Source organism: Lissotriton helveticus, chromosome 12, assembly GCF_964261635.1.
Source record: "Lissotriton helveticus chromosome 12, aLisHel1.1, whole genome shotgun sequence".
Taxonomy (NCBI): domain Eukaryota; kingdom Metazoa; phylum Chordata; class Amphibia; order Caudata; family Salamandridae; genus Lissotriton; species Lissotriton helveticus.
The window spans coordinates 167212714-167240495 of record NC_136073.1 but is presented as its reverse complement, the minus strand read 5'-3'; the positions used below and the strand labels follow the sequence as shown (position 1 = coordinate 167240495).

The 27782-nt window shown below is 45.9% G+C and overlaps 1 protein-coding gene across 1 annotated transcript in view; it reads left to right on the top strand.

Annotated features, from left to right (window-relative positions):
• The window catches only part of TRIM56 (tripartite motif containing 56), a 127321-nt gene extending 106910 nt beyond the window's left edge, over positions 1–20411 (top strand). The window contains exon 2 of the mRNA XM_078668457.1: positions 18385–20411. Within this exon, the coding sequence (XP_078524583.1) occupies positions 18385–20349 (1965 nt within the window). The 3' untranslated portion in view covers positions 20350–20411. The remainder of the gene's footprint in view (positions 1–18384) is intronic.
• Positions 20412–27782: the final 7371 nt, after the last annotated feature.

The following is a 27782-nucleotide window of genomic DNA, read 5'->3' as shown; positions in this document are numbered from 1 at the left end:
AGTCCTACCCAAATTATCAATACTATAGCTATGCTACATATACATACTCTGCAGCATGTTTTGCAACAACTGCGTCTAGGCCTTCCATTCACATTTGAATCAGACATTTTCGTTCAGAAGAAGATTTCTCAACCCCTCTTTGTAACTTTGCACAGGTAGCTTACCCTGCACAACTTCAGGTTAGTTCGTCTTCCTCGGCAGAATAATCAGCTGTCTGTTCCTCGTCACTTTCGTCAGTAATATCAAGATCTTCAAATTCTTCCAACACTAAATATGTCCATTCAGGATCTTGGTATTTTTCGTTCAGTCTTTTTATTCGATCACTCCTTCTTTGTGAACTTTCTCCAACTTGCTCTGCAATACGAGGACTTTTCCTTCTTTCTGCAAGTTTTTCCTCTACTGTTTTTATTCTCAGTCTCAGTCTCTTAATATATCTTGGTTCAATATGTTTCTTTTTCTTGAGTCTTTTAGTTGGCACTGTGATTTGGCTTTCTTCTAATGCTCTTTTATTTTCGTTTGTTTGTGGCACTTCTGATTCTTCCCTTCCTGTCTGACTAGTTCCAGGTCTAGTCTCTATTTCTTCTGCCTGGTTACTATGCTGGCCTTGTTCAGGTGTATCCTGATTTTGACTTTCACGCGTCTCTGTCTCTGTGTCCTGAACACGTTCTTCTAGATCTATCTGATCTTGTTCAAGCACTTCGATCCCTTGATTTTCTTCTGCTTGAACCTTTTCACTAATTCTTGTCTGTCCCTTTTCAATTACAGGAGTCTGTGGAGGTGTGTCGATCACTTGTTCTGTCCCTGTCTGACCTTCCTCCTCCTCAGACTTGACGTGAATCTCAATAATCTGAGGATCTTCGCCTGTGCCTATCTCTTCCTCTCTATCCCACTCTCTATCTGCATAGGTTTGACTTCTTGTTCTGATTGGGTCATTAGTCAGGTCGATTATGGGTATCCAATCATCTTGACTGGTGCTCGGTTGCTCATCATCAGCTACTTCAGGACCAACTTCTGCAGACCCCTCAGCTGGACAACCTTCAGCGTCAGTTTTCTCGTCTGGAATCACCTTCTGTGTATGGCTGGCATGGATCCACTTTGGAACGCCGGCACACTTCACCGCTGTCGTGGTCACCAGTATTATTTGGCGCTGTTTTCCCCACCTCGGTGCAAGGCAACTCGAACGAGTATGTTTCTTGAGTCTAACCCAGTCGCCAGGAACCAATTTGTGGACTGGAATCAAGTACCAAATCATCAGAAATGTTTAGCAGTTTATGTCCTGGTACCCATGCTTGTCTCATCACTCTTCCCATCAGGATCTCATGAGGGCTCAGGCCTGTTTTCCGATCTGGAATACTTCTAAGTCCCATCAGAGCAAGAGGTAAAGCATTTATCCAGTTCATGCCCGTAGAGTCACACATTTTCCCTAACCTTGATTTTATAGTGCCATTTATTTGCTCCACTACTCCAGAAGCCTCTGGACGATATGCACAGTGTAGCACCTGTGTGAGCTTGAATGCTTTACAGAGTTGCTCAATTATCTCATTCTGAAAATGTCCGCCTATATCTGATTCAATAGTGACTGGAACCCCTAACCTAGGTATTAATTCTCGTAGTAACAATTTAGCTACAGTTATGGCATCACTCTTTTTAGCAGGGTAGGCCTCCACCCATTTTGAAAACAGGCAGACAATGACAAGGACATATCTCATTCCCTCACAGCGAGGCATGGTGATGAAATCAATCTGTATTCTTACAAAGGGACCTCCTGATTTTCCAATTTTTCCCAATTCGACTACAGTCCTTTTCCCAGCGTTAAACTCCTGACATGTTAAGCACCTCTGGCAGAGTGACTCTGCTACCTTCCTGAACTTCGGATTATACCATGTTTGTTGGAAAACCAGAACCATGGCATCCCTACCAGTGTGTGAATTTCCATGTATCAGTCTGGCCATAGAAGCAAGCAGATGTCTAGGCAACACAGGCATACCATTTGGGCCCACAATGACACCATCCTCACTTCTCGGTCGACAACCAAGTTTCTTCCATTTTTCTTTCTCTTTTTCTGGCACCGCATGCTGCCAATCTCTCAACTCTTCCCAGGTAGGCACCTCTTCAAACACCATAAGTTGGCAGCTGTTTCCAGGTCCCCCCAGTCTAACATTTACAGACATGCGATTTCTGGCACAATGTTTGGCCACTTCATCAGCAAAGTTATTTCCCAAAGTTACATGGTCAATGCCAGATTTATGAGCAGCGCATTTGACCACTGCCAATTCTTTTGGTAATTGGATTGCTTACAGTAAATCTTGTACAACTTTCCCATTTCCGATGGGAGTACCTGAAGAAGTCAGAAACTCCCTCTGTACCCACAATTGGCCGAAGTCATGCACAACTCCGTAACAGTACTGACTGTCAGTATATACTGTTATTCTTTTGTTTTTCCCAATTTTACAGGCTCTTATCAATGCAATCAATTCGGCTACTTGTGCAGACTTTACTCCATATAAACAGGAAGCTTCTTTAATGGCGTCTATAGTGACTACAGCATAAGCAGCGCTTAGGCCTACAAGTTCGTGTCTCATACATGAGCCATCCACGAACAGCTCCTCATCTTCTACAGGCAAAGGTACTTCTTTAATGTCTGGGCGAGGTTTAGTACTGAATTCTGTCAGATCTATGCAGTCATGTTCATCCTCTCCCTCGGCTTCCATAATCATTGAGTCAGGGAGAAGGGTAGCTGGGTTCAGGATATTACACCGAGTAATAACCACATTTGCAGCACCCACGAGAATCCTCTCGTATTTAGTCTGCCGACTAGGGGTGAGATACTGGGTCTTAGTTCGGGTCAGTAAAATTACAACTGCATGTGGAACATACACAGTTACAGGATGTCCCATGACAATAGATTCACTCTGTTCTAGACTCGTGCAAGTTGCAGCTACTGCTTTCAGACATCCGGGTAATCCAGCAGCCACTGGATCCAAAGTGGCAGAAAAATAGGCCACTGGACGTCTAGTCAGACCATGCTCCTGTGTTAAGACTGACAGTGCACAATTATCTCGTGTGTCACAAAATAGTGCAAATTCTTTAGAATAGTCAGGCATCCCTAAAGCAGGTGCTGTACACAGACATTCTCGTAATTTAGTGAAGGCTGTCATGCCCTCATCATCCCATTCCACTGGGTCCTTTACTCCTTTCTTTGTCATTTTTATCAAAGGTTTTGCCAGGACTGCAAATCCCACAATCCATTGCCTGCAGTAACCTACCACTCCAAGGAACATTCTGATTTCTTTCTGAGTACGTGGTAACTGCATGTTCCGAATTATTCTGACTCTCTCAGAAGTGACTTTTCTGATGCCTTTTTCTATCTGGTGCCCCAGATATTTTACGGATTTTGTACAAAACTGCAATTTGTCAGGGGACACTTTATGTCCTTTTTCACCTAGGTGATTCAGTAAAGCAATGGTGTCAACAACACAATCTCTATGACTTTTAGATGCCACCAAAAGGTCATCTTTATATTGCACCAAAACAGAATTTCCAGGTAACACTAAAGATTCAAGGCACTTTTTCAAAATCTGATTAAAAATAGAGGGACTCTCGGTGTACCCTTGGGGGACCCTATTCCAAACGTACACGTGACTGTCGAAAGCAAATGAGAAAAGAAATTTGCTATCTGGATGCAATGGGATCGAAAAGAATGCATGACATAGGTCTATCACGGTAAACCACTCAGCATCCCAGGGAATCTGGTATAGGATCACTGCTGGGTTTGGAACAATAGGACAACAAGGAACCACTATCTTGTTTACCTTTCTCAGGTCCTGCACTACCCTGTACTTGCCACTAGGTTTCTTGATTCCAATTATGGGTGAGTTACATGGGCTACTCCTCACTTCTTGTATGATGTTCGCTTCTAGCAGTCTTTAACTCCTGCTCTCACTTCTGCACTCATTTTGTATGGCTTGGTATTAGGATAAACTGCATTTTCTTTCATGGCTATTTGTATTGGGTCTACATTTGCCATTAATCCTACATCCTTTCCTGTAAAGTCCCATACTTCTGGTTTCACTGTCTTTTGGAGTTCTTCAGGTAAGTCCTGTATAGTCATTTGTTTAATTTCTGAGTCTGGTCTAATTAACATTAATTTGTATATGCCATCCTCGTCTGGGGTTTGAATTTCAACGCCTTTTGGTGTGCAAAAGATGGTGCAGTTCATTTTGCACAACAAATCACGTCCCAGTAAATTTACTGGACTGGTATCACAAACTACAAATCTATGCATTTCTTTGAAATTCCCTATTGTGATCTCCATGGGCTCGGTAACTGGGGTACTAATCAATTGATTAGATACACCCACTACTTGGATTGCTTCTCCCGAGAGGGGTAGGTTCGGAACGTCCGCTGTTCTCACAGTAGAACGGTTGGCACCAGTGTCCAATAGAAAGGTGACATCATTTCCATCAACCTTTCCTTCAATGTATGGCCCTGACTGGTCTACCGGCAAGGAGGTGCCAAGAACACACTCCTTGTCCTCCCCTCTCAGGTTTCCGTCAGTATTGGTCGTCACAGAAAAAGGTATCATTCAACAAAAACTGCGAAGTTGCTGCATTTCTATTCTCATCGCCTCCCCAGATCTCTATGTCATCACCCTGTGGTGATTTTCCCTTATAATTTGGTTTTGGCGCTCGGGGCAATTGACTTGCCTTTACCTGATGCTGAGTCTTTCTTGCTTTTTCATTCTGCGTCTGTGGAGTTAAATCAGGGGTTTGGGTATTATCATGCTGTAAATATGGACACTCGTCTCTCCAGTGCCCGATTTCTCCGCACTGGTGGCAGGGAAATTTCCTTTTAGCTTCTTCTCTGCTCATTTTTACCTTGGGCTTCCCTCCACCCCCAGAGCCTTGATTTTGGGTATTCTTATTCATCTTATTCAACTGCTTTTCCTGTTGTTCTGCTAGCTTCACTTGTGCCCACATGACCTTTTTCCTGAGTGCCTTTTTCTTATCTGCCATCTCGTCCTCACAGTACTTTGCATACCGTAGGACCTCATCCATTTTCTTAGACTGCCAACAAATCTTATTGTCTTTGATCCACTGGCAAATTTCGGGTCTTAAACCGTTTACAAACCTGTAAATGAAGTGGGTCATGTCCTTCATCTCGATGTTATCTATTCCACTGTAAGTTTTGAACACCTGCAACAGTCTCTCATAAAAGGAGTGCACAGACTCATCCCTTTCCTGCGTGGTTCTATCTATTTTGGTCCAATCAGTTTCCTTTGCAGGCACCTTCATTTTCAGATGTAACATGACCTGGTCATATTTTTTCATTACCTCATCAGAGGGAGCACCTGTTACAGGGTCCCTATCATACTCCTTGTTGGGCCAACCAATGGCAACCTTGCATTCGGTCCATAAATCCACAGGAACCACAATGTCGAAAAACCCATCCAGGTCTTTCCACAAGCACTTTTGCACCTTTACAAACCTTTCTACCTGCCTGTACCAGTCCACAGGCTTTTCTCGTAATTTTGGAAAGTCATTGGTAAAGGACACAATATCCTGTCTGGACCATGGAACGTGCACGTATTTTCCACCTGGCACTTCACGCATAGGGTATAACTGCTCAGGTTTGTCAGCTTCTTTTAGAACGAACTCGGAAGTCGTCTGTTTAGATCTGGCCTCATCTTTCTTCTTTGCCCATCTGGCTTTCCACTTTTCTACGTCTCCCCATTTTTGCAATACTGTCAATAATTCTTTAACCTGTGCCTTTTTCCCTGACACATTCATATTTTCCAGATCTTTGTCTGAAAAATCAGCTCTATAGGGTTTCTGCAGAGGCTTTGATTTTGAAATATCGATTCCCATACTAGCTGCAGTGTCTGTTAATTTTTCATGGAGCACTCTGGTGTTTCGGGTAAAACTCTTGCCGATAAACAGCAACTCTTCTTCAGAATAGGTATTTAATCCGTCTAAACCTACATTTCCTGCCATTAGCTCTTCCATTTCTATTCTAAGCTTGAAAATATCTAAAGTTTCGACTGAGGAGTTTGTTTCTCTAACTCTCTTTCAATTTCTTCAGGAGTCACCAATGTGACACTCTTGGTACCCGAAGTCGATTCCATTTGAATCTCCCTCGTGTTAAAAGGATTATGTCTTTTCTGTAACCTTTTCCCTGCACCCCTAATGGGCAGATCCATTAGCGAGACCTCGGACTCGTATTCACTGGTCTGGTCATCCACAATTAAGGGTAAGTCCAAGGGGTCGCTCACTACTTATCCTACCAGCGTGTAGCCCCAAAGCGTTGTGGTCCTTGAAGTCAGCATCAGCGAGTGCGCCTCTGCCTGGGTCTTGAGGAAAAAATCAGTCGCGTTGGCCATCCCTGGACACGTGTTTCGAGGTTGTTGCCTCTCGTCAGCAGGGAGTAGGAATGTATATAGGGGTGCTGCGTAGGCTGCCAAAAATATCTTCAGGTCTGGTACCGCTCGTGGCACGTAGGAGCGTAACCCGGGCTCGTCAGCCCCACCGGCTCAAGGGAGCCTGAATGTAAAAGTAAGTCCAAGGGGTCGCTCACTACTTATCCTACCAGCGTGTAGCCCCAAAGCGTTGTGGTCCTTGAAGTCAGCATCAGCGAGTGCGCCTCTGCCTGGGTCTTGAGGAAAAAATCAGTCGCGTTGGCCATCCCTGGACACGTGTTTCGAGGTTGTTGCCTCTCGTCAGCAGGGAGTAGGAATGTATATAGGGGTGCTGCGTAGGCTGCCAAAAATATCTTCAGGTCTGGTACCGCTCGTGGCACGTAGGAGCGTAACCCGGGCTCGTCAGCCCCACCGGCTCAAGGGAGCCTGAATGTAAAAGTAAGTCCAAGGGGTCGCTCACTACTTATCCTACCAGCGTGTAGCCCCAAAGCGTTGTGGTCCTTGAAGTCAGCATCAGCGAGTGCGCCTCTGCCTGGGTCTTGAGGAAAAAATCAGTCGCGTTGGCCATCCCTGGACACGTGTTTCGAGGTTGTTGCCTCTCGTCAGCAGGGAGTAGGAATGTATATAGGGGTGCTGCGTAGGCTGCCAAAAATATCTTCAGGTCTGGTACCGCTCGTGGCACGTAGGAGCGTAACCCGGGCTCGTCAGCCCCACCGGCTCAAGGGAGCCTGAATGTAAAAGTAAGTCCAAGGGGTCGCTCACTACTTATCCTAACAGCGTGTAGCCCCAAAGCGTTGTGGTCCTTGAAGTCAGCATCAGCGAGTGCGCCTCTGCCTGGGTCTTTAGGAAAAAATCAGTTGCGTTGGCCATCCCTGGACACGTGTTTCGAGGTTGTTACCTCTCTGATGCTGACTTCAAGGACCACAACGCTTTGGGGCTACACGCTGGTAGGATAAGTAGTGAGCGACCCCTTGGACTTACTTTTAAATTCAGGCTCCCTTGAGCCGGTGGGGCTGACGAGCCCGGGTTACGCTCCTACGTGCCACGAGCGGTACCAGACCTGAAGATATTTTTGGCAGCCTACGCAGCACCCCTATATACATTCCTACTCCCTGCTGACGAGAGGCAACAACCTCGAAACACGTATCCAGGGATGGCCAACGCGACTGATTTTTTCCTCAAGACCCAGGCAGAGGCGCACTCGCTGATGCTGACTTCAAGGACCACAACGCTTTGGGGCTACACGCTGGTAGGATAAGTAGTGAGCGACCCCTTGGACTTACTTTTACATTCAGGCTCCCTTGAGCCGGTGGGGCTGACGAGCCCGGGTTACGCTCCTACGTGCCACGAGCGGTACCAGACCTGAAGATATTTTTGGCAGCCTACGCAGCACCCCTATATACATTCCTACTCCCTGCTGACGAGAGGCAACAACCTCGAAACACGTGTCCAGGGATGGCCAACGCGACTGATTTTTTCCTCAAGACCCAGGCAGAGGTGCACTCGCTGATGCTGACTTCAAGGACTACAACGCTTTGGGGCTACACGCTGGTAGGATAAGTAGTAAGCGACCCCTTGGACTTACATCCACAATTAGGGCTCCGGTCTTGGCTGTGCTACAACTGGAGTAATAACTGGAGTCTTCGGACTTCCCTGTCTCTCCCCATACAGCGGAACCACTGGTCCAATAGTTACCGGGATTGTCAAGGCTTCAGGACTTGTATTTAACTGGGAAATCTTCTGAATTATCTCGGCTCTCTGTTTAGCTAGAGCCTCTCGTTCCCTGTCCTCCAGTATCCTGTCTAATGAATTGTCATGTAATACATGCGGGGTCAAAGTTGGGGCATAACTCAGGGTAGTGGGATGTGTCTCACTTGGTCCTTCACCGTAATTAGGTTTTGGGAACAGACTTCCTGTGCCTAGGGATCTTGGTACTTCCTCAGACGGGGGTCTTGAGAACGGAATTCCTGACGTGGAAGGCCTTGCCTCACCCTCGAAGGGAGGACTAGAGCAGAAGTCTCTTTCTCTTGAATATCTTGACTCCCCACAAAATGGTGCTCTTTGACAGCTATCTCTAGCACCTAGAGGTCCCAAACCCTCATTATACGGAGGTATTTGATGACTCTCTCCTACACTTACTGATCTGGCCTCTTCCTGGGGAGGAGGTCTCCATGAATTATCCCCTTCACTAGAGGGTCGGTGTCCTTCATTATAAGGAGGCGGACTTCTCATAAACATGTCATCTAATAATTCATCATCCGACTCCCCCATGGGCACCCAATGTTTGCATTTTTCTGTTCTCTTCTCTCCTGCAGGAGGACCACCCATTGGCATCATGGGAAATAGCCCTTCTACAATCATATTCTGTCTCCATTGTTTCATCTTTTTATCACAGGTCTCTTGTTTTAACTTTGGATAACATTTTGTTAACCCTTTATCCATTCTGTGCTTGTCTCGCTCAAAAGCTTCGATCTCCCATTCCTCTAAAGCTTCGTACTGCGTTAATCTAGGTCTGGGATGTAAGTCATTCATTCGGGTTCTCAAATTAAATAGAATTCTGCCATTGAATGTACCCTCTAACGGAAAAGCGAAAATTCCGTCATCCTTGGTGTATTCCGCCCAGTTTTCCAACCATACACACGAGTGGTACCCTTTATCAAACATCATGAAAGATGCGGGAGTATTAGGTGGCGGAATGACAACACCTTCTCTGGTTTTAATCGGCTTGTCCTTTTTGAAATAATTCTTCACCTTATTTACAAGGGATATTTTTCTCTTATTTCGTACATAATGTCGGTTTTATGCCCTTTCCACTGATCGTTCTCAAACCCTAAATATCGTGGATCAGGTCTAGTGTGTGGTCTATACGAGTGCCACATACGATTTCTGCTAGTGACTCTGTTTACAAATTACTTCCAATCCAAGTGCGTTTTTTATTTTCGTGCAACCAATGAAGTGCACGGTTTCAAATAATCTCGACCAATGGGTGCGCGGCCTTTCGCGAGACAGATTCTCACGCTTCGGCACTCTCCCCTCCTTTACAATTCCAGCTCCGCTACACACCCGCTGCGTCTACCAATCCCAGTGCGGCACAAAGTGACGTCAGAGCAGCTCCGCAACTGACTCCCTCCCTCACAAGGTAGCGGAAACTTAATTTCTCTCTAAAAGTGCAAGTGCTTTGTTATTTTACAAACGAATACACATTCGCCACAGTACCCAAGTGTCTAGACAGCAAAGCTTTGTTTCACTGCAAGTAAACTACTTCCATTTTACTTTTCACTCACTACGGATAGATCTCTTCCGCTTACCCTTCACGCAAGCATTAGGGAACCTGTTACTTCTTTTGACTTATCCACTTCTTTCCGGGATATATACTAAGTCTAAAGTTTCACTAGCGAACCCTTTTGCTATCACCCAAGCTCCGACAAACCTGCTGCTCCTTCCGGTGTGATCCTTACTAGGTTATCTCACAATAGAAGTTTTGCCAGCGTTCTCGTCGCTATCATTTATTCAAACATACATTCAGAAAACCCTAGTTAGTGCTTCCAGTTCTGCCTAACCTGCACTAACCTTCCTTGGGCCAGTGACCTCAACTGCGAAGTGGATTCTCTTCACCACTCGCTATTCAATTCCCCGGGGATTCCCAACAAACATATAAACACTTTACTAACGAGTGGGTTAATACATGTATCAGTATAATAATAAGAAAAACAATTTAAAACATTTCATAATTTTTCAAAGCAAACATTTCACGTGAGTGATCAATTCACACAATCTGATTACCCTCGTAGTAGCAAAAAAACTATTATCATAAAATGTTAGCAGCATCCAACTTATCTAGCTAAACTAGTCCTACCTAACTTTAACTAGTCCCTAACCATACCTCTGCTACCAGAAAATTACTGATAGAGATCGCAGGTCACCCGGCCAACAATTTTCACTATACACGTACCAGGCCCATAATTTTTCCAATTTATCATATACATTAATCGGGTGACCTAACAACTCTACTACCAGCAACCCTGGTTCCTTCTTACTTATTTCTATTGTACCCGACTTACCAATCCACCGTTACGGGTACCTATGATCCACAATGGATCAGGGAGCTAGCTGTGAAAGAAAGGCAGGCAAAATACAAAAGCCAACTTATTTCTATTTTGCATTAAATGATCACAGACAACTGGGAAGTTTTAAAAGTTTATCTAGGAATCAGATTCGGAAATCATCAAGTTTACAGTTAAAAGGCAGTCAATAATTAAAATAACGAAAAGAACATAACCATAGAGGAACAGTGTCAGGGCAACCATTTATGAGTCTATAAGAAAGTTATAACAATGCGATCTACTAAATGGATTTTAGAAATTTGGATCACGAACTAGACATTTACTGTTTGGGAAAAATACTGCAAGGTATGGATTGGAAAACCTATACATCTATAGGAGGGGAAATATGGAACACGCTATAGTTCTAGCATCATTACGTAAAATGAGATTTCAGGAAAATGTATATACCACAGTTATGTTTCATAAACAGTATGGAGAGAATGTGTTCTAAAAGGTAGGGAAACATAGGAACATGCTAAGGAAAATATATTGTACGACTTTTTTATAATAGGTTGCGGGAAGCATGGAAAATTTACATATGCAAAGAAATGTCTTTATTAAAGCAAAGACAGAAAAATAGAAGATGCAGTGATGAGTTTTCGCTATATATTTACCTAGAAAGGTGTGCAGACCAACCCTGGCCACGGATCAGTCAAGGACAGGAAATACCCCAAGGAAGGACAGTTATCTATGGGACAGCAGGTACAGATTGGACACCCCAGGACAGGACAGGAAAACCAGATTAGGATCAGGACAGGACCACCAAGGCACGACCAGCACCCGCAGTTTGGAAGCAACACCTGCGCTCCACCCTCTCTGCAGCTATCAGTCAGAACCCCGATTGGGTTAGCGAACTCCCCAACAAAGTGCTCTGCCAGCACTTAAGGTTTAGTAAAACCTTAGAGTCTATGGTCAAATTCGGACAGAGTGCTCCGCAGCGCTCTGTATTCAGTCACCTATTGAGTGCGTTGGGTCAGTGACAGGTCAGCTATTCAGACAAGTCGGAAAAATTCTCTAGCTAAACCTAGGCTAGTTATACTGTTTTCGGGTCAGTGTACCACCCCCCAAATGTTGCAAGTGTCAGAATCCCCAATTTCGATTGGTCCCCAAGTAGGAAAGGTCAACACACCAATCAGAACAAACTTCTACCAGCTCGTATTTGCATTTATGGAACCGCCTAGCAGATTTGGGGTTCCCATGACCTATTCTACAGAATACAATAGCAGAGTATACAATTGTTGCAAATGCAGTACAAATTCTGTTTCTCCGGCTGGGTGAAGGTGCATCTTCCCAGGCACGTCTTGGCAGGGACCTTCAGTTGGCATCTTGTCAATGCCACAGCTAGAGTTTTGGGCATGCGCAGACTATCCTCTTAATATGGAGTCTTGAGCCGTGCATCAGACCCTCAATACCGCGGTACATGAAAAGTAAGCGAAAACAAATTAAAACATAGAAATAAATGATTTTACTACATATCATGAGTAGCCACCTTATATTTCTTACCATAAAAATATTCTATGCTATTATGAATTAGTGCAACAAACAATAACACAAGAGCATCTGCGCAAGCTTCACCATGTGAGTTTTCAGACAGCCATTTTAGAGGCTAATACGCATGCGCACAATTTCCCACCAGAACTGCAACTACGTCACGTCACGTGAGTGTGACTAACGCATGCGCAGTAGAGAATTCCCAAGCGGCGGCCATATTAAGACAAGGGTTATTCGTATTAGTAAACACATAGGCAAGCATCACTAAGATACATGCATATCCAAAATAAAGGAAATTAGTAAAACATACAGTTGTATTACAGGATTATAAGTTATTCGAGATTCATGATTTAAGCAAGTCGCGTAATATGCGAAAACTTGCTTCATCAATGTCACTTCCTGTGACTTTGTTGGGGGTTAAAAGCGCATTTAATGTCACTTCTGTTACCCCAGGCATTTTGGTGAATCGACGTTCATGGCTACCAGGTTGATCCTGGATGGTACACTGAAACTCTGAATGGCTCATTAACCCATTAATGGTTCCTTTGATCCCAGAATCTGTCAGTTTAATAACTGGTAATTCTATAGCTAGTACATGCCGATAAGTGCTGACCTCCTAGTCTGTGTGCATTTTTCCAATAACGTACAATCCGGGCTCACTTGGTAGCTTTAGTGACTAAATAATCTTGAACTGATTGCATGTTCAATAGACTGAACAATCAGATGTCTGTCCTACCAATGTTAAAGGTACTTTTTTGTGCCTATCATAGTGAGCACAGGTAGCAGGGAATCAGGATTCCATTCCAGAGAGTGGGCCTGAGAAATGACTATTGTGTCCTGCAATGGCTTAATGCACTCAAATTAGGCACCCTCATACTGGTGATATTTTGCAAATCTCATGTAGCTGATTGGAGGCAGATATGCCTAGCGATTAGAGCTGCCTTAATTTATACTGGGAACCAGGTTCAATGTCTGCCCTTGGCTCCACATGCTATTATCCTGAGCAAATTTAATTTCCCTGTGCCTTAATATCAATGTGTGAGATGTGAATCTCTTATATATAAGGTTTGCAAACATCACTCTGAGCAGTACATGTTTTAGAAGGCCACATTCACTATTGCAAAATGTGGCAAATAAGATACATGGTTATGTACTAGTAGCCACCTGCTATGTAGGTGATATGTTGTGATTGCTGTTCATGGACATTACAGCCTGTTTGATTTTTGGAGATGCTTGGATCCAGGTGTACACCACCTCTATTGTTTCTATTCAGGTGTACTTCACTTGGTTTGTGTCTCTATGTAGGTAGGTATAGAGATGCTCATATTTGAAGTAGTGCATAATTATTTACATTTGAGAATCTCATATTCCATGTGTTGCCAAGTAGCAATGTCAGCATGGTGTGGTTTTTGCCCACGCTGGAATCTCCTTGGTATACAGACCTGGCACTATCTCCATTCAGGTGTACGGTGTCTTGTTTGTAATGAAGTGCCTTGTACTCGATATTGGCAAACATCATATTCCATGTAGCACAAACATATAGCATTGGTTGCACATGGGATTCATCAATGATTGGCTCAGAGTATGGTTACAGAATCTGATGTTTGTCTCCATGTATAGTTTGGGCTCCTGTGTAATGAATTCCCTTGCAGATATATGTTCACAAACATTATACTTCATTTTGCACATCTTTGTAACATTGACAGTGCACTGGTTTTCCTACTCCACGCTCCATGTAGATATATAATGCATAGTGTGTGTCTCATTGTGTGTGATGTTGTGATCTAAGCTCAATTTTAGAGACTCTTCGATTTAATGTAGTGCTAATATTTAATGCTATTGGTGTGTTGTCTTTGCCATTACTGACATTGGGTGAGTTTTAGTTTACCTGTTAGCCACCACTAAAGTCTGAAATCATTAAGAACATCACTATTTGCATATGGAAGAACTAGGCAAAAGCTTTATTTTTTTACATAGTATTACCCATTTTTCAGAAACTTTTATGGATATCTGTAACACCGGTGCATAAGCATGGACATGGTCACTTGGGGGTCGATTCCGATTCGGGAAAAACCGCTCAGAAAAGACGTTCGGAGCGTTTTTCCCGTACGAATCGTACCCTGCAACGTCCCGAGTACGTATGTCGAAGTACGATTCGTACCAGGAGCCGGACTCCGTACAAATCGTACAGAGACCGTACGACTCGAAAACCCGTACGAGTCTCCGTCTGAACCCGCTGTACGCGACATCCGTATGGTTCGTGGCTGGTTTTTCCAAGCCAGCAAGTACGATTCGTGTCGGGTACGCACCGTACGACCCTTTTTCTACGGGAGCTGAAAACAGCCGTAAAAGCAGAGTTTGCCTCGAAACAGGTACGGAGCGGCCCCCCCGGGTACGGTGCGTATACCCCATGATCGCAGGGGTACGGTGCGTACTCCCCATGATCGCAGGGGTCAGGTGCGTACACCCCATGATCGCAGGGGTATGCACCGTACCCCGCGATCATGGGGTGTACGCACCATACCCCATGTTCGCTGGGTGTACAGTGCGTATACCCTGTGATTGCAGGGGTACACACCGTACCCCGCGATCATGGGGTTTACACACCATACCCCATGTTCGCTGGGTGCACGGTGCGTACACCCTGCGATTGCAGGGGTACACACCGTACACCCAGCATACATGGGGTACGGTGCGTACCCCCCATGATCGCATTGGTACGCACCGTACCCCATGTACACTGGGTGTACGGTGCGTACCCCTGCGATCATGGGGGGTACGCTCCGTACCCCATGTATGCTCGGTGTACGGTGCATACTCCTGCGATCATGGGGGGTACGCACCGTATGGTGTGTATGTGATTGTGCGCTTTTCCGTATGAATCGCCCTTACCTGACGTGGACAGTACGGATCGCGTCCTGATACCCCGATCCAGATCGTACTCGTCGGGTCATACGGCATGTGTACGAGTCATACGGAGGGGGCTCCGGATACGAATCGTACGGACGTTTTTTTTACCGGATCGGAATCGACCTCTAGGTGTGGCTAACAGGCGAACTAAAACCCACCCTAGAAATTCAGCCTACCTCCTTTCACCTCTAAACCTAAGTACATTATCTGCAGCATTACCCAAGGAACATCCCTCTCTCCCACCCTCTGCAACATGTACTTGGTCCCCCTGGCCAGCAATATCAGATCGCACAGACTCAACATCATCGCCTTCTCTGATGTCACCCAGCTCATCCTCTCGATGTCACAAGACCCCTCCATCATCAGAGAATACTTCTACCATTCCACCAACTGGATGAAGCACAACTGTCTCAAGCTTAACACAGACAATCCCACAATCCTCATCTTCAGGACTAACAATTTTCCATGGAATGACGCATGGTGGCCCACTGAGCTTGGCCCATCCCCTGCCCCAACAGACCAGGCCCTCAACCTTAGAATCATTGTGGACAGCAAGCCTTCCATTAAAAAAATTGGTAAACGCAGTCTCATCCGCCTGCTTAGACTCATATGCATGCTCCACAAGATCTTCAGGTGAACCCAGTCAACAACAGAAAGACCATCATGCAGTCCCTTGTGACCAGCAGGCTGGAGATTACAGACGAAAAACTCTGCAGCCAGACTCATCCTTGTCCTCCTCAGACAAACCTACATTTATTTATTTATTTATTTATTTATTATTTATTAATACAATTTGTAGAGCGCATACGTATGCCCATAGGCGTCTTGGCGCTGAATTACAACATAGGATCACTGAGTGGTAGCAGCATAAGGCAAAGGGTCCTTACTGGTTAAACAACCATGTCTTCACCTGTTTCCTAAACTGGAGAAGAGATTGGACCGATCTGATTGTCGGCGGAAGAGAGTTCCAGAGTCTGGCTGCAGACACCGTGAAACGCCGGTCGCCCCAGGTAACCGTTCTGGTGCGAGGTACTGCCAATTGATGTAGTTGCATTGATCTCAATAGTCTTGAAGGACAATAGATTGAGAGCTGCTCTTGCAGAAACTTTGGACCTTGATTGTGAATCGCTTTGAAAGTTAAACACAGTGCCTTAAATTTAATACGGTTTCTAAATGTTAGCCAGTGATAGCTCTTAATTGTGTGACTGACTGATTTAAATTTAGGGGTCCTGGATAGTAGTCTAGCAGCGGCGTTTTGGATCATTTGAAGCTTGGAGATCACTCGGGATTGTGCATTGGTAAATAGGCCGTTACAGTAGTCCAGGGAGGACAGCACAAGTGTGCTCACCACAGTTTTTCCGGCGCTATCAGAAAGAAATGGGATTATTTTCTTTATCAGTCTGAGTTTATGATGCGCATTTGCTACTGTCTGATTGGCATGTGCTTCGAAGTTAAGCTTCTCATCGAAGATTATACCCAGGTTTCTGACGTTCGCTGATGGAATTGGTAAAGCTCCCAAGGACGAAGGCCACCACGCTGGAGACCATTGTGGGGTGATTTTGCCAAAAATGACCACCTCCGTCTTTTTGGAGTTCAACCGCAAGCAGTTAGCGTGCATCCAGTCTTTGATTGCCGTCATACCTTCTTGAAACAGTGCCGCTACCTGTTCCCCATCATTATTGATAGCGAGCACCAGCTGGGTGTCATCAGCATAGGAGGTAAGGCTCATGTGGTAGGATTTAATCACTCTCGCCAAGTCCAACACGTAGATATTAAACAGTGTTGGACTTAGCGAGGATCCCTGGGGGACTCCACAAGGTAAGGCAAGTTCCTGTGATTTGAAAGATCCCAACGTAACTGCCTGAGTTCTACTGGAGAGAAACGAGGTAAGCAGGTCCCTAGCGCTGGATCGGATGCCCAGATTTCCGACACGGTCAATCAGGATGGAATGATTGACCGTGTCGAAGGCCGCCGATAGGTCCAGCATTATAAGGACAGCTGTCCCTCCATGGTCTCTGATGGTTCTGATATCATCTGCCGCTTTGATGAGAGCTGTCTCCGTACCATGGAGCTTTCGAAACCCGAATTGCGTGTCATCCAGTAGTTTGTTTTGCTCCAGACATCACACAACACCTTAAGAAGCTCTACTGGCTCCCTTTCTAGAAGAAATGCTAGTTCAAGATGTTGACTCACAGATGCCAAGCAGTGCATTAGTAAAGGACCAGCTTACATCATCAAATGCTTAACCTTCCACCATCCAACCAGTCACCTACAACCCACCTCCCTCTTCCTCATAGACACCGCCTGGACCCACCGAAGCAACAGCAGCAGTCGTATCTCACACCTGGTGGCCAAAGCTTGGAATGACCTTCCTGACCTGGCTGTTTGAATGAACAGATCACTACAAAGCTAGCAGCAAAGCCAGAGCCCTGAGACCATCACAGGCGATTTGCCACTCTTTGCAAATATTTGATTGCTTAAGAAGATTTGAGATTCCCTCCCTTACACCAGTGTTGCCTTTCACCAACCAGAACCAAACTGAACATGCGTAAAGGAAGGTTGTACTGTGTAGGCCAGTTCCAATGAGTGTGTTGCAATTGGTCATGAGGTGGTAAAGGTATGCAAGGTGAAAAAATGGGATTTACTATGGAGTAAGGTGTCTGCTCTAAATTCACAGATGTAACTGAGCCGCTGCAGTTTATATGGAGAGAAAGAACACATTTTGTTTGGGGTTTTGAATTTTCGGGGTTATGTAGAGGAAATTTCATGCAGAAGTGCAAGGATGGTCACAGAGAAATACAAAGAAGATGTGTGCTATGAGGTATATTGGAGAACAGTGCATTTGAGCAATGTTCTAGGATAAGATAAGGTAGAGGCATTACATTTGAGAATACGTGCAGGCTGGAGTAAAGGCAGTGAGAAATGATAAAGGACGATCAATGTGATAATAATTTACAGTAGTTGTGGACACAGGTAGGTTGGGATAAGAAAAAGGTTATAGAAGTTGTAAATGTGATCAAATATGTCAGGTGGCCCTAAAGGCTGACAGAGGATTTGAACAGGGATATTATTGGATGAAATAAGAGATTTCAGTAAATTTGGGCAGATGTTTAGGTAAGGCTACAGGGATGATTAGAAATTTGAGCAGGATTATAATATGAGAGACAAGATGATGGGGAATTTGACGTAAGAAGTACAGTGGAACGACGGGAACTACACCAAACCCACACATTCCTGATCAGTAAATTAATTCATAATCCTCCCTCCTTCTCTGTCCCCCAGAATTGTATATTTCAACAGTTGATAGTGACAACAGTGTTGGGAACAATTTGTACCAATGGAGCTGTGTAAGGCATGAATTGTGCATCATTGATGTGTATGATGATATCTATCTAGTTGCAGATTGCATTTTTTGTTGATTATATTTCAATAGAGATCATTAATACATCTTTGCCTTTATTTTAGATGGCCGAAAGAGAATTTTCTTTGTCTGATGCCCTCACACAGGACTTCCTGACTTGCAAAATCTGTTTGCAGAAGTTCCAGAAGCCTAAAATCTTACCCTGCTTACACACTTACTGTGAATCATGCTTAGAAAAAATGATTGTGGATAACCGCCTGAGATGTCCTGAGTGCCGAGAAGAAACCGAGGTATGTCAAGGGTCTGGAAGTCTCAAGACAAATTTTTTCATCAATGGCCTACTGGATCTGGTCCATTCTAGTTCAGAGAGTGATCTGACATGTATATTGTGCCCCCTCATCAAGAGCAATATAAACCAAAATGCTACCTCCCGTTGCTTGGACTGCTCAGATAATATGTGCCACACTTGTGCTAGTGGGCATAGGTGCTCCAGACTGACCCATGACCATCAAATTGTTGATATCCACGATTACTTGGCTGGCAAGTATGATGTTGAGATCAGAAAGCGTCATGCAGTGAAATGCCAAATTCACAAGGGTGAACACTTACGCTTCCAGTGCAAATCCTGTTGTAGTGTCATCTGCAGAGAATGTCGACTTGATGAGCACTTCAACCATGAGTGCCTGTCCCTCTCAGAAGCTGTAGAAATCCACAAGCCTGTCATCCAGGAACTTCTGAAAGGAGTGGAAGGAAACTTGCAGCTCATTTCCAAAGTAAAGACAGCTATGGAGGAGAATTTACAGAAACTCAAGGCACAGGATACCTCTATTAGGCAAATAGTTCAAGAAACTACTTCCAAGGTGATCACACATTTGCTTTGCCATCAACAAGATATTCAGAAGAAGCTTGATGACTTTGTGAAGGAACATGAAAAGGTCTCAGATCATCTGAGGTCAGATCTAGATTTGCAAGATATGGTGGCTAGGAGCACCATGACATTTGCTGAGAAGGTTTTCAGTCTAGGGAATGAGATAGAGATTCTGTCATTAGAGAAGATGATCACAGAAAGGCTTCAACAGCTGCAGAACTTCAGATGGAGAGCAGTGCAAGAGGCATCTGCCGGACTGGTCATCTCTGGAGACCTGCACAGCTCAGGCAAATTGTTCCAGCTTTCACTTATCAGCAGTCAGCAATCTACACATGAAATGGGCATGGTTCCTTGCAGCCAACCTGCAACTCAAAGAGGACAAATAGATTCCATTAGCATTTCACCAACACCCAGTTGTCTTATGCCAAAGCCACGATTTTTATCCAGCTTTAGAGCTAAGGTATATAGTGATAAGAAAAGACCCAGGGTAACAGGAATATGCTTCTCTGGTCCACAAGAAATTCTTGTGGCAGATGAAGAAAATAAAAACTTGAAGAGGTTTTCTCTGCAGGGGGAGTTGAAGGGCAAGCTCTCATTGTCAAACAACAAGGCTCCTTGCGGAATCGCTACCTTAGGGAAATATGTAGTCTACTCTGCAGCCTCTAACCTTTGCCTGGTAAATGATGATGGTGGGATAGTCTGGCAAAAAGTTCTACCAGACACCCAAGCCACCCATGCCATTACGGCAGTGGGCACAAAGCAAGTGGCTGTCAGCATTTCAGGATATGTAGAAGTGTACAATCTAGATGGAGAGCATGTGAATAGGATTGTGCCTCAAGATGAGTATGATAGGAAATTTGTGTTTCTCACATGCAACCGGAAGGGACACTTTGTTGCCTCTGATTGGTTTAGAAGAAATGTAATAGTGTTCAATGAAAGTGGCAAGATTATAAGCACTTGTGATGAGAAGGGGTTAGAGGGTCGCCAACCAGGTGCTGTCTCTGTGGATGAGGATGGAAACATCTATGTTACGATTCACGAGACAAGTAAAGTCATTATGTACTCCCCAAATGGCAAATTTCAGGGAGAGTTCCTCAGCACTGTTAATGGAATAGAGAGACCTCGGGTCACTGCTATTCTTGACAAAACATATTTTGCTGTTGCTTTAAATAGTGGTACCATTCACATCTTCAGATTCTAGCATCTATTTTTGGTGTAAATAGGAACTGCTTATGATATAATACAGATGTTTTGTTTCCTTAATTCTGGGTGAAATCTTGATTGGATTTTTGTACTATCACTATCGTTAACCTTACAGACTTGCAGGCGATGAACAGTGTAATGATGAATATAATTGCACAAGGCCCAATAATTCACTCAGGGACAAATCACAACATAGTGCCGTGTTGTCTATTGTGACTGTGCATTAAGTGAGCTGGGCTGTGTCTGGAGAAAATGTCAGATGTCCTTTGAGATGCAACTCTTTGGTCCTTTATTCCCATTATATATTGAGCATCTTGCACTTACACAGTGTTCCTCTCATATTGAAGTATGTTTATATGAATTCATGTTTCATGGTGTAAGAATAGTAGCATCAGAATTTGAGGCCGAGGTGTACTCATTCATACAGCGTACTGACAATACTTTTGTCTCATATTTTATATTAAGGTAGGAGAGCTATATATAATAAGTAAATATCAATGTAATACCAATCCAATCCAAAAATTCTTTATTTCGGCCATATAGACCATAAAAGATACAGTACAAAACAACACATACACTAAAATACACATTTTTTTAAAATACATATTATAAAAATCCACTAGCCCGGCGGGGAAATAGTTAAAACACTACAAGTTCAAGAGGCTTCAACAGTTTTTTTCTTTCTGATCAACCATATAGCCATAAGAAATTTGGAAACAGCGAACACAATGTGGCCCAGAGTACTGGTTTTCAGGATCCTGTATGCCTGTGCATACTCTCTGAACCCTAGGTTCTTGCATAGTGGCGCTATCCAACGTTTCCTAGGCCTTTGGTAAACGGGGCACACAAACAAAATGTGAAGATCGTCTTCCAAGTGGATGTTACAGCAAGGACAAGTTTTATCGTCCGCATTGGACCACTTGCATGTAAAAGAGTTGATGGGTAGTGTGCCAAGCCTCCATTGGACAAACAGTTTCCTCGCCAGGATAGGGAAGATAAAATCCATAAAAGGTTCAAAAGCATATGAATTTTTGATTTCTAAAAATCGCAAAGTAAGGGTGCCACTGTTTTGAGCGTCCATCAAATGTGCAAGGGACCTATCCTTAAAAATTTTTGACAGGGCTTTGCGCGAGATTGCTTGGCATCCTCGCGCTGGGTCCTCCCAAAGGTCACGGAGATTCATGGCAATCAGTTCGTTTTTCACAGAGGCAAGCCAGGGGATTTTGCCACTGCAGTTGAAGCTCATGACATGGGTAAGATCCTCCCTATAATGATGAAGTTCGTTCGTAGACCAGAGCCTGTGCCAGAACTTCACTGGCTTTGACACAAGCTCCTCTGCAATAGGGGGGAGGCCCAGGTTCATTCTCAAGGGCAGAAGTGGTGTTGCACGTGGGAGAGCCAATAGGCGCCTTAGAAAACTGTTTTCAACTGTTGATAAGTCCTTCACCGCTTTGTGCCCCCACAGTTCACTGCCATAGATGGCCGCTGCCTTGGCCTGGGACCTGTAAGTTTCAAGGGCCGGACTTATAGGCTTGAAGGAAGAAGTATTGGCCACCTTCAAAATTGCACCCGACAGTTGGGACAGTTTAACCCTTGATCGTACTATCTGGCGGTCCCAAGATAAGTTTTCCTGCAATGTTACCCCCAGATATATGAAGGTAGACACCCTCTCGAGGCTAACAGTCCCCAGGGTGGGATTAGGCCTGGTTTTAATGGGTGGATTAAAAATCATAAACTTAGTCTTCTCTGTGTTCACCTCCAACCCGTGCTGACAACAGAAAAGTCAAAATCCATCCAGGATCCTCTGAATCCCCATGGGAGATTTGGAAAGGAGGAGGGTGTCATCGGCAAACATAATTGCCGGTACCCTCCTTCCTGCCAAACATGGGGCGTCGTTGTTCTTGACATTTTCCAGGTGGGAGATGACATGATTGATGTATAAACAGAACAGGGTTGGTGCCAAGACACAACCCTGCCTCACCCCTCGACGGACGGGGAACCTGGATGATAAATTGCCATCTTTCCCACACCTGACCTGCGCATAGTTGTTCTCATGCAGCCTGACTAAGATGTTAAGTAGCTGGGAAGGAACTCCTAGCTTTTCCAGCACCTCCCACAGTTTCCTGCGCGGGACTAGGTCAAAGGCTGACCTCAGATCCACGAAGACCATGTACAATCTTCCCCCCTCGATCTTCACCGTCTTCCAATAAAGGAGGACGAGGCGGAAGATCTGGTCCATGGTCGACGTGTTCTTCCTGAAGCCAGCCTGCAAGGGACTCAAGATGTCATTATCCTCTACCCAGTCTAATAGATGGTTCAAAATAAGACGCGCAAAAAGCTTTTGGGGGACATCTATAAGGCTAATTGGCCTATAGTTTGCCGGATTCAGAGGGGACCCTTTCTTGTGGATCGGCACTATTTCGGCCCCTGACCAGGAGGGAGGAACCGCCATACCTCCTAATATAGCATTAAAAAGAATAAGAAGGTACGGGCCCCAGATGTCGGGATAGTGTCTAAACAAATCACCGGGTAGCTTGTCCAGCCCCGGTGCCTTCCCCAGCGCCAGGCGCTCCAGTGCTGTCTTCACCTCACCTAAGGAAAATTCCAGGGCCGTATCTGGAGGACAAGGGAACTCCGCCGCCATCCCTTCGGGCCATAGAGTGGTTTCATGGTACAATGCTCCGAAGTGAGCCTCCCAGATAGAGGGGGCGATATTGGATTCTACTGCGGATGTAACCTCCCCTGTTCCGTTGTTGACCAAGGCCCAGAATTTCCTAGAGTCTTTGCATTTCAGGGCTTCAATCAGTTCATGCCAGTGGTTCCAGTCCCACTCTGCCCTAGCGCTAGCTAATGCTGACTTATACTCCCTCCTAAGGGTTGCAACCCTCTCCTTATCACTACCTTCTTTAATGGCGGAAAGTAGGTCAGATTTAATTTTCCTACAAGTAGAGGTGTACCAAGTCGCAGTACGAGTGACTTTCCTTCTTAAGGGCACCACCGGGTTAAAAACATCTGCAAGGTCCCTGACCAAAGCCTGATGGATGCCAGAAAGTCTCTCATTATAATCAGAAGGTCTGGGTTGGCTGATGAGAGCGTCCACCTCCTGAAACATGGGGAGTGCTATACCATATAGCTTGTTGATAGCGTTTTCATTATTAACCAACTTCCCCCATTTCACCCGACGCCTACTTGTAGTGAGGAGTATATCCCCCTGGTCACCTCCGGCGTCAGTAGTTGGCGGCCCTGCTGCAGGGGCTGGGTGCTGAATCTCCAGCAAGAGGGAATTGTGGTCACTGTCTGTTCTCGGTACCACTTTAAAGTCTTGAACTTTAGACCACAGGGATATATCAATGAAAATATAGTCCAACCTAGACTCATGCCCCTTTCTATTGAATGTACACACCGATGGAGTATCGGAGGGGGTGCGCCCATTGCACGCCCTCAGTGCAAAGTTCAGAGTGAGGGAGGTAAGTTGTATTGCCAACGGAGACCAAGCTTTGGGGTGAGGTGAGGAGGAGGGTGGAACTCCCCAATGATCATCCTCGGCTGTGAAGGGACCCTCCATTAGACCCTCCAATGGTTCAAAGTGGCAATTGAAGTCCCCTCCCATCACTATTTTCAGGTCAGCTGGTAGTTGACCTAGAAAGGATGAGAGTTCGACTAGGGTAGAAGATTCATTGCCCACAGCAACTGGTCGTGAATAAACATTTACAATGGCCCAGGTCCTTTTACCGGGCCAACTAAGGAGCACACACTGAATGTCCTGAGAGAGAGTGTCCATACTTTCCACCTGACACCCAATGTGGCTCGCCACCCAGATTGCTAGGCCGCCCGAAGGTCTCCCCCTACCATTCCACTTTGCCGGGATTTCAGAAATATCATACCCCCTCATAGACTGCGGTTCCCTTGCCCACGTCTCCTGAAGGAGGAGGATATCACTTTTGTTGACCAGGGTTTCCCACTCCGGAGTGCCCACCTTATTCATAATGCCTGCCACATTCCACGAAAGAATACTCAACCCTGAGCCTTGGGGTTGCAAGTCTACTTCACTTGGTGCGGGCAAGATGTCGTGTATATGCTTTGCCGGAGCACCCAACCCGGCTATGGTGGGCGACGGGGTGGGTAGTACAGCAAGCTCCTCCAATTGCAGTGTAAGAGCAGTGCATGTGTCTGATGGTTCCTCAACTTGCGCTTGGATACCTCCCTGAAAGGTCCCCCCCTCATTGAAAGAAACCTGGATCTTTGTGTCAATTGCGGGATGAGGTATACCTTCCCCCCTGACTGGGACCCCAAGGGGAGATTTTGCAGAGTGTTTTGGTATGTCTCCCTGTTGTGGTCAATCTACTTGGTCCAGGCAGGAAAATCTGTTCTGATGAACGAAGTTGCCAAGAGCGGGAATTGTGTTGTGCTTGGGTCTGTACCGTGAACCATCAATTGCAAAGCCCACTCTAGTCCAGCTCTGTTCCCTCCCCATAGCTAAGTTAGACACATTTGGATAAAAATCTGAGAGGGACACTAGATCTATATTGGACTTATCCGGCCTTACCAGCCAGTTGCAGATGTAAGGGGCAACCAGTGGGCTTTTAAAACTGATTATAATACAGTCCCCAGCCCTATTCTTGGGGGTGACTCCAATCCATGGGATCCTTCTGACCATCAGGACATCTCCTTTGATGTTAGGGGGGAGGGGCCTGTTAATATTGAGCCAGCTAATTACCTTATTGCGAAGTGAGTCCTGTGGCTCTCTAGTATCACCGGTGAGCTCAGGAACTCCCACCATAATCGCTGTATAGGGCACTGCCTCAGGGGGCAGGTTGACCGCCCTGCGCCTGGTATTAGGACTAGTAGAGTGACCAGTGTGTACATTAGTGTCACACCCCACACTCCTTGGTTGGGGTGGTGCCGGTTGCTTAGATCTTCTAGGTGCAGGGACAGGGGGCCTGCGGGTTTGTGAAGGGGGGAGTAGGGGGACATGACTGTCTGTAGTACTGTGTTGTGCCCCAGTCTGGGCCTGTGTACATGTTTCAACAGTGGGAGGTCCGTTCCCCACAGGTTCTCGGGGAGCCAGCTGTACGCTTGGGCCCAACCCCCCAGTAGAAGTGTTTTGCATGTGTGCATTTTCTATAGCTATAAGTCTCGCGTCTATAGAGTCCAATTTTACAGATAGCGGTTCCAATAAGTTCTTAAGGATGACCGTAAGTGAACTAATTAGAGCATCTGTGAGGTTAGGTGGGGGTCCGCCAAATATAAATGGCCCTGTGCACCCTGGTACAGCTGTAACATAAGGTGAACCTAATTGACCAGACCCGATACCCAGGGCAATGCTATCAGGAGATTCCGAAATATCCGTGCTGGCATCCAGTGTTGGAGTGGTTATGTCCACTTTAGCCCTTTTTGCCCCTATTATCTCTCTTGACCTTTTCCTTTTCGGCGGGTGAGCCATTCCATTACCTACAGGATCCGTTAACACTATGGCTTGACCCCCCTCCAATGACTCGGTCATTTCCACACAATTCGCATAAGGAGTGGTTTCCACTACCCCGGAGGGACGCAAGGACTGACTGTCCCTTGATAGGGTTGTCGGGGTCCTAAGTTGTTGGAGCACTGACTCAATTGTCTCATCAATGCTGTTCAAGAGTGATAAATGGGTATTATGGAGGGGTATTGGAGTACTGACATCAATTGAAGAAGAATCCGAAAGGCCCAGAGACACATTTTCAGTGTTCACCTCAGGCAGAGTGTCTGGCACTGTGTGACCTTTCTTGGCCGCAGCACTGGCCTTGGGAAAGAAATTTTCAAGTGTATTAGAGAACTGCTGGGCAGACTTACTCCTGGATCCTCTGGAAGCCATAGGGAAGGTGCGATCAGGAAGAGCAGGCTTAATAAGGCAAGGGCAAAGATTTGGGACAGGCCAGACGTCAGAGGGGGGGGCCCGGTCCGGTCTCTCCCGGCCTCTAACGGCCTACAACGGCCCGCTCTTTGCCCGGTCTTCGCCCCGGGGATCGCCCCGCGCGCGTCCCGCGATGCGCGTAACCAAGGGCTCTAATGAATGGCAGGGGGGCGTGGCACTGGGAGGGGGCGCGGCGCGGGCGGGAAGAGGAACCAGCTGGCGGTGTTCAGCAGGAATGCTGGTCCTCGCAGTCCCGCTCGCCGTGCCTCTCACCTCCACTGCGGCCAGCCTCCGGTATCGCTGTCTGTCCGCCCAGGGCTCCACGAAGGTAGGGGCTGAGGGAGCTACTCCTGTAGCGTGCAAGGCTTTCCCACAAAAAAACTGTCTCGAGCGGCTCCCGCGGAGCGGGGGCCGCGAGAGGTGAAGTGCAATCAGGCGGGGGGCGGGGCACTGGGAGGGGGCGCGGCGCGGGCGGGAAGAGGAACCAGCTGGCGGTGTTCAGCAGGAATGCTGGTCCTCGCAGTCCCGCTCGCCGTGCCTCTCACCTCCACTGCGGCCAGCCTCCGGTATCGCTGTCTGTCCGCCCAGGGCTCCACGAAGGTAGGGGCTGCGGGAGCTACTCCTGTAGCGTGCAAGGCTTTCCCACAAAGAAACTGTCTCGAGCGGCTCCCGCGGAGCGGGGGCCGCGAGAGGTGAAGTGCAATCAGGCGGGGGGCGTGGCACTGGGAGGGGGCGCGGCGCGGGCGGGAAGAGGAACCAGCTGGCGGTGTTCAGCAGGAATGCTGGTCCTCGCAGTCCCGCTCGCCGTGCCTCTCACCTCCACTGCGGCCAGCCTCCGGTATCGCTGTCTGTCCGCCCAGGGCTCCACGAAGGTAGGGGCTGAGGGAGCTACTCCTGTAGCGTGCAAGGCTTTCCCACAAAGAAACTGTCTTGAGCTATATATAATAAGTAAATATCAATGTAATACCTATGCAGTGTATACACAAAACATAGAAACAATGTTTAAAAAAAGTACGGGTTAATCAGGAAATCTAAACATATCATTATTATATTATAAATTGCAATTATGTGAAAAAGCACATGTTTCATGATAAAGGTCAGGGTTATAGGTCATGCGTTAAAGGTCATTCAGACCTGAAACAATAAAAAATATTAGTCAGCACATGACAAGTTCCAATAAGGGCTGTAAAGGCCCATATGATGTGTGTCACTGTAAAGGTGGCCAATGGCAACATGACCATTGGTCTAAGTCCAATGTCCAACTTTCCCTGGTTGATGTTTCATGGAGGTAAAGAACTTCACATACTGAGATACAAAACAGCACAGCAGAATATATGATTTGTATTGTTCGGGAAACATGACCCTCGGTCAAAAACATCACTGTTATTCACACTACCCATCTATAATTCTTTACACTTAATGAATGTATTCAAGATCTTTCATCTGTTCGATCGTTGTCAGAGCTTTGTGCCACTGACAACATCTATTGTGTAAGAACAGTATTAAATCAACTTTAAACACTGTGAGTCTTATTGCATTAA